The 12,949-nt window shown below is 43.4% G+C and overlaps 1 protein-coding gene across 1 annotated transcript in view; it reads left to right on the top strand.

Annotated features, from left to right (window-relative positions):
- LOC309550064 (uncharacterized protein) overlaps positions 1 to 12,949 on the top strand; it is a 206,288-nt gene that overhangs the window by 126,944 nt on the left and 66,395 nt on the right. Inside the window, exon 14 of the mRNA XM_082250530.1 lies at positions 5,061 to 5,135. Coding sequence (XP_082106656.1) covers positions 5,061 to 5,135 — 75 coding nt within the window. The remainder of the gene's footprint in view (positions 1 to 5,060; positions 5,136 to 12,949) is intronic.

The raw sequence follows: 12,949 nt of genomic DNA, 5'->3' as shown, positions 1-12,949 counted from the left end.
TGTACCTTTTGCCTCCAGGTGTGGGTGGGTTTAGGGGACCACACACGTCACTGTGAACTAAGTCAAGTGGTCTTGAAGTTCTCTTCTGACTGACTTTGGGAAGTGTTGCTCTTGTAGCTTTGGATTTAATGCAGCATTCACACTTAACAGTAACTGGACAAGGGGATATCGTTAGATCCCTTGTCAGATTCCTCCTCTGTAGTTCCTGCATGCATTCTGGGTGCCTGTGACCTAGACGTCTGTGCCATACATGTATACAGTCATTGTGTTTGTGTGTACATAGTCTCACCTTTTCCTTCACTGTGTCGAGGTGATATAGATGATCATCCAGCTTGGCACTTGCTACTGTCTGGTTGCCGTTTAGGATAGAACACTTGTCACCTTGGAATTTTACAGTGAATCCTCTGGCTGTTAGACGCTTCACAGATAAGAGTCCTCCTTCTAGATTAGGAACATAAAGCACATCTTTAACTGGTATGTCTAGGTTGTGTCCCGCATCATCAGGGCATACAAGGGTTCCATGCCCATATCCTTCTGCATGTATTTTGCTTCCATCTGCAAGATAAATAGTTTCTTTGTTGTTCAGATCAAGTTCTGTGAAAAAACTTCTATCACTCGTCATGTGACTGGTTGCCCCCGAATCGATGCACCAGCCTTCACATTTATGGTTGCCTGTCACTTTAAAAGTGGCATTCCAGTTTCCTTGATTCCAGTTGCCATTGATTATGGCTTTGACCTTTTGTTTAGCATAAGAGGGACGCTGTCTTCTTTGCTCTGCTTTCCATATAGTACAGTCTTTCTTTATGTGTCCCTGTTTGTGACATCTGAAACACACTCTGGTCTCTTTCCTGTGTAACCTTGCGTCTGTAGCTTTAAGAGCGGTTCTGGTGTCGGTTTCTGTGGAGTCATGCACTAATTCCTTTCTTCTCTGATACTCATCTATGAGCCTGGTTTTTACAAATGCTAGTGTCAGATCTGTCTCAGGTCGTGTCTCCAGTGCATTGATCAGTGCAGTATATGTATCGGACAAACTGTATAACAACATGGCTACAACATGGCTGTCTATTATATTCTCCCCGATTGATCTGAGTTGCGCAATCACTTCCAGCATTGCATTTATATGCGCCTGCATGTCCTGTTCTCTGCTAAGTCTCATTTTGTAAAGTTTCCGCAGTAGAAACAGCTTGCTGTTTAAGCTGGATCTTTCATACAGTCTATTCAGCACATCCCTTTCGCTGTGTCCTCATGGTGTATATGTATGAGCTGATCATCCTCCACTAGTAAGCTTATCGTGGCCCGTGCCTGTCTGTTTTTCTTGTCCCAGTCCTGATTACTGTCCTGTGGCCTCTCTGTGGTGGTAACCTCCCACAAGTCGCCCCTAGATAATAGCATTTCCACTTTAAACTTCCATAGCTGATAGAATAATTAAGTATGTGCGCTCCTAGGTCGCAGGGTGTCTAGGCGCACCAAAAAGAAGGTAACTAAAGGGTGCCACATCCTAATTTGCAAAGTGATAAAAATAGGGGAAAGAGAGATTGGACTTTATAGGCACCAATATTAAAATAGTATATTCTTTATTGGAAAATTTACAAAAACACATAAATAGCAAACCACAAAAAAGAGACATATAAAAAGGACAACATGTCATGTACATCAATAATTACAATAAGGCGGCAGAGCCTCAAAACAGTAGTGCAAATCACATAGCCTTATCAGGTATTGATTATTTGTACAGTAATCACAGGTGATACAAAGATGACCTGTGTTCATGAGGCGGCCCTGGAGAAGGGATAGCCGTCTCCAAGGGGTCGTCTGTACATAGATGCAGATGTTAGGTTGAATCCCAGCTGCTCTACATGTTTCGCTTAACCTAATAAGCTTCTTCTGGAGCATATGGTAAAGGCAAACATCTGCATAAGGACAAAGCAATGACAATGAGTATTCTTATGTATAGACACAACGTTTACATTTTTAAAAAAAACAAAACAAAACGAGTTATTGTACAGTCGTGACTGAGTAGGTCTAATAATCAGTCAACACATGATTACATTTGAGGCTACGTGCCATACCCTTGTCACAGCAGAGGACCAAGAGAAAATGGAGAAGGAAAGTAAGAATAAAAGGACAGGGTAGAAAGAAGAGAAGAAAAAGAGGAAAGGGGAGAGGGGAAAGAGGTATAGAAGTGAACTGAAAAGAGAGAAAGAAAAAACAGTGAGAAAAAGAAAAAAAGAGAGAGGTGGGAAAAAGAAAAAAAGGGGGGAAAAAAAGAGCCTGAATGCTTAGGAGTGCTAACCAGGCCCGGAGACATAGAGCCAAACGTAGGGACCAAGGCTTGATATTATGGTAGACTGGGGTATATCTAAAAGGATAAACAGAACTGCAATCATGTACTAAACAGAATACATACCTGAGAAAAATATTACAGGTGAAAGAACTTTATGATGAATCAAGCCATAAAGGCTAGAAAAAATAATAACGAGGGGGATCGGTGAGCTGTAGTTGGAGCAAGGAGCCTGGTAGGATTGCCAAACCTATTAGTCCATTTAGTCCATTCAGATCAGACATTGTGGAGTAACAGGAACTGGCTTCTTTATTGGAACGTAACACAGAAATCAAAAATGTCACCTCATTGTAATAAGAGCAACAGACAGGAAAAGATAACCAACAAGTTCAGTACAGTGTACAGGATATTACAACACATCATAAAAAATGCATAGCATATCACTGAGCATTAGCAACATCTAGTGTCCTATTTGTGAACTGCAGTTAATTGGTAATAGGCTAAGCTTTAAAGTTGTTGTATCTCCAACAGCATCCACAATTTAAAGTTAACGTTCCAGGATTTCTTCATCTATGGACATTCAATACCTTTTTGATTGGAAGGTTTTATATGAACTTTCATTTACTGCATGATTTCTATGGACTGTTTTTATGCTAGTTTGTGACCAGTTTTTGATAATTTATAGACTGATGCGAGTTCAAGTTCGCCATGAATTCATGTTATGGTGTGAGGTTGTCACCATCCCTGCGCTACTGGAAATTATTTATGTTTGTGTTTTATGACATTTTTTTTCTGTGATCTATAGAGACCATTAGCATGTGTTCAAGAGATGTACCACCAGCTAAAAATAATTATCACGCCTCTTTCCATAGTTACATAGTTAGTCAGGTTGAAAAAAGACATGAATCCATCTGGCTCAACCAATAAAAAACAAAAAGAAAACACAACCATACAATCCCATATACACAATCCTATACCCGCAGTTGATCTCTCCAGAGGAAAGCGAAAAACCCCAGCAAAGCATGATCCAATTTGCTACAGCAGGGGAAAAAAATCCTTCCTGATCCCCGATAGGCAGTCGGATATTCCCTGGATCAACTTTACCTATAAATATTAGTAGCCAGTTATATAATGTACTTCTAGGAAAGAATCCAGGCTTTTCCTAAAATAATCTACCAAGCTGGTCAGAACCACCTCTGCAGGGAGTCTATTCCACATTTTCACAGCTCTTACGGTGAAGAAACCTTTCTGTATTTGGAGATTAAATCTCTTTTCCTCTAGATGTATAGAGTGCCCCCTTGTCCTCTGTGTTGACCTTAAAGTGAACAACTCAACACCAAGTTCACTATATGGACCCCTATGTATTTATACATGTTGATCATAGCCCCCTTAATCTCCTCTTCTCAAGAGAGAATACATTCAGTTCCTCTATTCTTTTCTCATAGCTGAGCTCCTCCATGCCTCTTATCAGTTTGGTTGCCCTTCTCTGCACTTTCTCCAGTTCCCCGATATCCTTTTTTAAGAACTGGTGCCCAGAACTGAACTGCATATTCCAGATGAGGTTTTACTAATGATTTGTAAAGGGGCAAAATGATCTCTCTCTCTCTCTGGAGTCCATACCTCTGTTAATACAAGAAATGACTTTGCTGGCTTTGGAAACCGCAGCTTGGCATTGAATGCCATTAGTAAAGTGATTGTAAAGTTTTGTTTTCTTAAAAATAAAAATAACAAACATGTCATAGTTACAGTATGTGCTCTGTGAAGTTGGTTTTTCGCAGAGCAGTCAGATTCTCCTTTTCTTGGGTCCCTTTTCGGCTCTTCTGGCCCATCCCTTCTGGTGAGTGCCCCCACAGCAAGCAGCTTGCTATGGGGGCACCCGAGCCAAGTCACAGCTCCGTGTGTCCATTCAGACACAGAGCTGCAGTCTGGCCCTGCCTCTTCTCTCTGCTCGCTGACTGACTGTGATTGACAGCAGCAGGAGACAATGGCGTCGTTGCTGTGTCTCAGCCAATTAGGAGGGAGAGTCTTGGGATGGTCGAGACATTTGTGGAGATTCCTGGATAGAGATGGGGCTCATGTAAGTATTAGGGGGGTTAAAGAGGACTGCTGCACACAGAAGACTTTTCATCTTAATGCAAATGTTCTACCCTGATTTTGTCTTATGACTTAAAAGTCCTCATCCCCGTGAGGAATATTGAAACTTGTATAATTGAAACGCGTTGGCATTTTTGCTGAGCGATCACACTAAGTTTAATATCTTTACATATTGTTGTTTGCCAGTACAATTAGGACATTTTTGGTTTTGTATATGGAGGTCAGGCATACCAGAGCATATGTTATTAAAGTGATATTGAATGCTGTTTCATATTGCACTTTTTGGGACGTTATTTGCTGTTTCATATTGGAACATGCATGTTTAAATATTTGCTGTCCCATATTTCACTTTATAGTTTGCTGCTTCATATTGCACTTAATTTGCTGTCTCATATTGCAATTTTGTACACAGTACTTGTTAGATCTATAGCACTGCTTTGATATATGTATGTTATATGTAGGACCACATAGTGAAATTAAAGGGGGGGGAGTCTGAAAACAAAATGAAATTAATGCAACCACCCCATCTAAGTACTGGTATGCTGCAATATATCACATTTTTGTTTTTGGGTTTAGACGCACTTTATATTCCTCCAGCCCTGATGACCACAATAACATGTCATGGTGAGGAATCCACAAGTATCCTGTATAATGGTGCTTATCACTCATTTGTCCTGTCTTACAGCATTCATGATGATGAGCTCAGGATTCTATGGAGGACCTGTGGCAATGGCTTGTAGTGCTCCCATGCCCAGATTGGGTAAGTGCCATTTTTTTCTTTTTGTTTTTTTTTGTAGTTGCTGTTTCTGCTGTGCTGTCACTCTAGAAAACGATTGACACTCTGGGAATTCTGTCTGTGCAGCTTTATTTGTAAGACAAAAAATGTATACTTATGTACTGTATATTAGCAAAAGTTCCATTCCAGGACAGGCACGCTTTTTGTTGGGTTGGCCTGATGGTTGGCATGAAGTGTAACGTGCAAATGGTGGGGGACAGACAGCAGAGGGGACACATTTGGAGTGGAGGAGACGTTTGAACTGATGGAGTAAAATTAGGTGGTAACGGTGACGGAATGGTGATTGTTAGGGATGTACTGTAAGCAGAGCGTAAATGATGGATGCAGAGAGGGATGTATTGTTGAGGGGAGGTTGGTGGGGAGAAATGCATTGCAATGGGGGGCAGAAGTGGGCGACGAGGGAAGCATTGAAAGCTAGGGGTGAGGTGGTCAGGAAGAGATGCGCTGTGATTGGAGGCTGAAGTGAGTAAGGAGGAAAAAGCTGTAAGTGGGAAATGAGTTGGGTGAGTTGGCCGCCAGGGAGGTGGCGTGACTGAGGGGATAAGACGGAAGGGAGATGCTATGACAAGGGGAGTTTCTGAAATGAGTGCGAGGAAGGTGCTGTGATGTAGTGGATAAGGTTGGGGAGAGGGAGGTTCTATGACCAGGGATGTTGGTTAGATGGGTGGAAGGAAGGAGTTGTGATTAAAGGCTAAGTTGGATGGGAGGAAGGTGCTGTGATGTTGATGATGAGGTTGGTGAGAAAGAGGTCATATGACCAGGGAAGTTTGTGAGACAGTATGAGGGAGATGCTGTGATAGGGTATAAGGTGGATGGGACAGAGGTGCTGTTGCCAGGGGGGTTGGTGAGATGGGTCAAAGGAAGGATCTCTGATTAAAGGCTAAGTTGGGTGGGAGGAAGGTGCTGTGAGGTTGGTGAGAGAGAGGTCCTATGACCAGGGAAGTTGGTGAGACAGGATTGAGAGAGATGCTGTGATGTAGGCTATAAGGTGGATGGGCAAGAGGTGCTATTACAAGGGGGGTTGATGAGATGGGTGGAAGAAAGAATCGGTGATCAAAGGCTAAGTTTGATGGGAGGACGGTGTTAAGGAAGGTTGGTGAGTTGTATCGGAGGGAATGCGAGTGGTGAAGTGGATAGGAGGGAGGCGGTATGAGTGGGGGGCGATGTAGTGAGGAGGATTCAGATGTGCTGTGGTGCAGGCAGGGGAGGGGGTGAATGGGAGGTAGGTGCTGTGGATATGCGGTGAGGTGGGGGAAAAGAGCCAGGACTTTTTTGGGGTTGAGGTGGGTGGATAAAGGTGCTGTTGAGCAGTAAGACTCACAAGTCATTGCAGAACTCTGGCAGTTGCAGTTGGATGGAGCAAGGGCCCTGTAACCATATGGCGAACATAGGGGAGAGGTGGGGGGAAGTTGTTGTGACTAGGGGAGTGGGTAAATCATAGGATGCACTGTGACTGAGGATGTGTCGTGAGGAGCCATGACTTTGGAATTTAAGTAGGTGGCAGGTGCTGCGGAGCAGTGAGTCTCCATGCAGAACTTGGCCACTGCCAACTGGCATCTACAGGTGGATAAGGGGGAGGTGCTGTGACCAGGTAGGGTGAGGATTGTGGGGGCACTGTGGTGGTGTCCAGCAAAAGGGTGTAAGGTGGGCTGTGGGAAGCACTGTGATCTGGGAGGTGAGTGGGAGGTGTTGTGCCTTGGAAATATTAAGTATATAAGGAATGTACTATGTTCTAGAGGTAGTAAGGTGGGTGGAGGGCACTATGATCTGTGAGGTGTATAGGAGGTGCTGTGAACTGCGAGGGTAAGAGGGGTGGTAAGCATAATGCAGCAACAAGACTTAAGCTGGGCATACACTTTTTTAGGTGTTTTTTCAATAAACCAGTGGGTTGAACGAAAAAAAAAAAAAGACAGATCCTCATAGGCAATGTTTATGCAGGGCTCTCCCCCACTGTGCTATTGTATTCTGACAGCAGGGCCTCACCCCTCTGTAGAATTCACAAATCAGTGATGCTGCCATTGGCTGCAGCAGCTGATTGAATGCTAATTTTCCATCAGGCCCTTTCAACAGAAGTCAGTCTAACGACATGCCTCTGTTGAACAGAGAGGGGCACACGCAGATCAAAATTCGGACAGTTTTGATACGTGTATACCCAGCTTTACTTCTCTGCTCCCAGCATGGCATTTGGCTAGGTGATACAGGTGAATAGGAGGTGGTGTGACCAGGGACCAGGTGGCGTAATGTGGGCTGAAGGTGAGGTTGGTGGAAGAATGATGCAGGAAGGTGGACTGTAACCAGAAAGGGGGTGGTGATGGGTATTTGGTTGGTGGAAATAAGGTAGGAAGGGGAGAACTGTGACCAGGGAGGGAGGTGAGGTAGGAGGGAACACACCGTGACCAGAGAGGATGAGGTAGAAGGTGGGCATTAGGAACAGGGAAGATAAGGGAGCGTTGAGACCAGTGGGGGTAGGGTGGTACAGAGGTACTGCAACCAGGGGACTGTGGTAAGCACATCAATTGTAAAAGGGGGTCAGGTGAAAAGGGTCAGTGAGACTAATTACCCACCCATACAGTCCTCATTTTAACACGGCTGAAACCAAAACTCCATGTACAATATGTCACTATGAAGATCTTCTCACCCTCTCCCTAACTCCTCTGATCAGCAATGCACCCATCCACCAGATACAGGGAAATTTCAATGTGACTTCTCTTGAGGCTTTCTGCATGTCAAATGACCAAGCGAGAAAAGTTGAGTGCCGGAGACTTCCCTGTATACTGATGAGGAGGTTCATCACTTATCAAGGGTGTAAATGAAGTTGGGGAATGTGAGCAGATCTTCCTCTTAACCTATTCCAGCTGATCTGAGGTCTGCATAGGGAAGGGGGAGTGCATTTAACAGCAGAGACATAAAGGTAAGGTTGGTCAGCAGGTGAATGGCAGATTGGTATGGAGGTGGGTGGGGTGCTGCCTGGTACAGTCCCTATTTAGGTTCAGGAAGAGGTGAGCTAGATTTGGTGGTGGCGGACAGTGCAAGGTTGAATCCGCAATGTCCAGGGAGGTATGTGCTGTATTCGGCAGGTGGCTGTGAGGGTGGGGGACTGGAGTTGGCCTACAGATGGGACAATGTGCAGAGTAAGGTGGATTGGTTGAGGAGTTGTATTGTATAGTGACCTTATAAATGTTCTGGTACAGTAATTGGGCAATACAGCAGAAGTTTTGTGAATGACACATAGGCAGAAAAGGAAGAAAAATTAAGAGCTGTGCTGTGAATAGACCAGCTGTCTGCTAATCTTTTTCTATGCACCTTCTCCTACACGAATTTCAGCCTGGTTTTATCTCAGTTGACAGAGAATTTGTCAAAAGTTATCATGCTGATAACAGAAGAAGCCATGGGACTTTGAAGAGAAGGGAAGGGACAGACTCAAAAATCAGGTTTAACAAAATATAAGCACCACGTCCCAAATGTATATGTTGCAAAAGAAAAGGGCATGGATAGGGCGCATGGGAGGGGGGACTTTCTAGTTGGGTGCCGTCATATGACAAATATGCTCAAGAAATTATGTATAAAAAACATAGAAAATTTTTATTAAGGACAAGGATAGAGACATAAAATGTATACTGTATTACAGGATACAAAATGGTGCAAACAAATCAATGTTAAAAACAATTGCAGTTACAGACCATATTCTAGTACACTGAATGCAGATGGTAGTGTTGAATCCTACACAGGGGTTAATAGAAGCCACTATGAACCCGTTACCAGCCAGAAGTGGATTCTCCTGGGTAGTGACTATGTAGAGTTCGATGATGCCCAAAATTTTATAGCCCAACATGTTTCACAGCAACAGCCGCTTCTTCAGGGGCAATTGAGGGATTTGTGCAAAACTCAGTTATACTCACTAGAATAGAGAAAAAGGAATGTACACTAATTCGTGTAAACAGAAAATATACAAAATATAAACAAAATACAGGTATTCATACATATATCTCAAAAATATATAGCAGTACTGTACATTTGCATCAATTGGTCAAAAGGAATGGTTTAGTCAAAAATACCACACCTGAAAGGCAAGCAGCCAGCTACTCGATAGTAAGAATCCTGGACCGCAGGGTAGGGGAAAACCCCCCCCGGGCGAACACGGGAACCAAACCAAAAAGCGGATCTAGCTGCAAACTATGGTTTAGATGTATAGGAGGTCTATATAAATTGAGAAAAATGTACATAAGTAAATAAGGATGCAGGTGTACCTCGTGTACATCCCATAAGGCCAGGGAGGACACGTAGGCATCTGCAGCCACAGTTATGTCATAAATGAGTAGATAGACAAATCAGAACAGGTCTTCAATGTATATCGTACGTGTATATATATATATATATATATATATAGGTCTTTTCTTACCCAAACTGCTCCAAATGATGTATAAGAGCGGGGACCGGGTAAAGTGCAACTATTCCATCAAGACAGGAATTGATCCAGAACAAGCCGAGGCGTGTAAACAACGTATCTCGAAGGTACTGGATGGATAATATAATAGTGAAAATATCCAAAATGAGTAATCAAGTTAATTAATCACAAGGGGATATGTAACTCAGATGAATTAATCTATCAAATGGCTTAGAAATTAAAATAGCTTGGTTGACGGTAGGGCCAAAGATGAAGGGAGTTATACATGTGGCCATTTATATCCAAATGTAGACCAGCCAACAATAGGGCCAAGAGTAAAAAATCTATTGCAGTGTGGTCAGATAGTTTGGAGACAACCAAGCATGAAAGCTAGAGATATATTATATATATAAGTATACTATTTAGAACCAAGTCATATATAGGGTAAACGTATCAAAATATGGATCAATAGTGATACGGACAGGGATGTATAGGAAAGGAAGGGGAAGAAGGGAGGGAAATGGTGTGAAATAAAAAGAGAGAACAAAAATAGATGGGGGGGGGGGGGTGGAGGAGGAGGGAAAGAAAGGGAAAAGAGAGAAAGATTAGAAAGTATCAGTTTGACGACTAAATCCCAAAAAAGGTTTATATGTGTGGGCTTCATTTAAACCGGGAGATAGGATAGCATTTAATCTCTCTATCCAAAGAGTTTCACGCTGTAAAATTTGCCGGTCCCAGTCGCCTCCTCTAGGGTCTAGAGCAGGGGTGGGGAACCTTTTTTCTGCCAAGGGCCATTTGGGTATTTATAAAACCATTCGGGGGCCGTACAAAATTATCACCTTAAAAATTAGCCTGTTATATTTGGTCAAACATTTAATTAACTCACCCCTAATGTGATGGCTGCAACTGCTTCTCTTTGGTGAGGTGTGTGATGTTAGCTGGTATTTATGATGTTGCTACTCGCAACAGGTTTTCCAGGTTTGAATCGGTCAGTCTGGAGCGCAGATGACTTTTTTGTGGTGGTAAGTTTTGAAAAAGAACTACTGGCAGGTACTGCTGGTGGGTATAGCTGGCTGGTACTGCTGTGGGTACTGCTGGCTCAGGCTGGTACTGCTGGCTTGTACTGTGCTGTGAGTACTGCTGGATGGTACTGCTGGTTCAGGCTGATACTGCTGTGGGTACTGCTGGCTGGTACTGCTGGCTCAGGCTGGTACTGTGCTGTGGGTACTGCTGGCTGGTACTGCTGGCATGTACTGCTGGCTGGTATTGCTGTGGGTACTGCTGGCTGGTACTGTGCTGTAGGTACTGCTGGCTGGTACTGTTGTAGGTACTGCTGACTCTGGCTGGTACTGCTGGTACTGGCTAGTACTGCTGGCTCTGCTGTGGGTACTGCTGGTTCTGGCTGGTACTGCTGTGTGTACTGCTGGCTCTGGCTGGCACTGCTGGCTCTGGCTGGTACTGCTGGTTCTGGCTGGTACTGCTGTGTGTGCTGCTGGCGGGAAATGCTGGCTAGGAGAAGTGTAGCAGCGCCACGCTGGAGGAAGAGGTGATGTTTCCTGTATTGGTCACAGGCGGAGTGCATTTAATATCACTCCGCCTGTGACTCACTCAGACTGTCAGAACGGAGCCGAAACTATACAGGAAGCATTGGCTCCATTCTGACAGATCAGCTGAGAGACACAGACTCAGCTGCATGGGGGGCCGGACCAGATCACTTCGGGGGCCGCATACGGCCCCCGAACCATAGGTTCCCCACCCCTGGTCTAGAGGAATAATTTCCAAGACCCTAAAGGAGACACAGGAACTGTCGAATTTGTGATGTAAACCAATATGGCGAGTGACGGGGGTAAGAATTTTACCGCCCCCAGAGTAGTAGACCTGATCTCCTACTCTTTGGCCTAGTTGTCTGATGGTCTTACCAACATAAAAAGTCGAACATTGGCAATTCATGAGGTAGACCACGCCACGTGTAGAACAGTCCGCATATCCACGGAGCTTATGGGTTTCCCCATTAGGTAATAACGGAGTGGGACCTTCCTCAATCCAGGGGCAGCGGGAGCAACTACCACTTTGGTATGTTCCCGATGAGCCCCGAGACTGTGGGGGGCCATTCGTGTAGTGGCTTCTGATAAGCAAGTCACGTATGGAAGTTGCTCTCCTGAAAACCAGTTCAGGATGCATTTTTATATATTTTGAAAGAGTTCTCTCCTCACTGAGAAGGTGCCAGTGTTTCTGAAAAATGGAGCGTAGCTGTTTGTTGTTGTCAGAGTACTGAGTCACTAGTCTTACTGTCTGGTTAGAATTAGAGATGTACCGAACGGTTCGCCGGCGAACGGTTCCCGGCGAACTTCGAACGTTCGCGTTCGCCGCTGCGGGCGAACATATGCGATGTTCGGTCCGCCTCCTATACATCATCATTGAGGCAAACTTTGACCCTGAACATCACAGTCAGCAGACACATTCCAGGCCAAACAGCATACCTCCCTCCCACACCCTCCCACCTCCTATAAATAAGCAAGGGCAGCATCCATTTTAGATCATTTCTGTGTTACTGAGAGCAGGGAAAGTGCTGCTGCTGCTGCTGCTGTTATAGCTAGGGACAGTTAGTCAGTGTTCCCGGTCTTGTTAGCCAGTGTTCTTGGCACACTCCTGCTGTAAGGACAACACCCCAAAAAGCCCTTCCTAGGGCTGGTATTTGAGGGTTTTTTTGGATATATATATATATATATATATATATATATATATATATATATATATAGTCCCCAAAAGCCCTTTTGAGGGCTGGTATTTGTGTAATTTTTTTTGTTCTGTGATATATATATATATATATATATATATATATATATATATCTATTATCCCCAAAAGCCCTTTTGAGGGCTGGTATTTGTGTATTTTTTTTTGTTCTGTGATATATATATATATATATATATATTGTCCCCAAAAGCCCCTTTGAGGGCTGGTATTTGAGTATTTTTTTAATATATATATATATATATATATATATATATATATATATATATATATATATATATATATATATATATATATATATATATATATGTAGCATGTCCAGAACCAGAAAAAAAAGATCATATAGGTGTAAAAGGGGTTCCCACCATCCCTGCTCTACTGAAAAATTATCTTTTTTTTCTGGTTCTGGACATGCTACAGAGCTGAAACTTCACAGGTACACTTTTTAGACCCCCTAGACACTAAATCACACAAAAAAAGTTCTTAAAAATTGTCATTTTTGATAGAGAGCCAATTATTGGGAAAAAAAAAAAACTTAACAAAAAAAAATTTCTTTGGATTTATTGTCTGGGGGGTCTAAAAAGTGTACCTGTGAAGTTTCAGCTCTGCAGCATGTCCAGAACCAGGAAAAAAAGATCATAT

The sequence above is a fragment of the Pelophylax lessonae genome, assembly GCF_965119305.1.
Source record: "Pelophylax lessonae genome assembly, chromosome: 1".
Lineage (NCBI taxonomy): Eukaryota > Metazoa > Chordata > Amphibia > Anura > Ranidae > Pelophylax > Pelophylax lessonae.
This window is presented reverse-complemented; position numbering and strand designations above follow the sequence as displayed.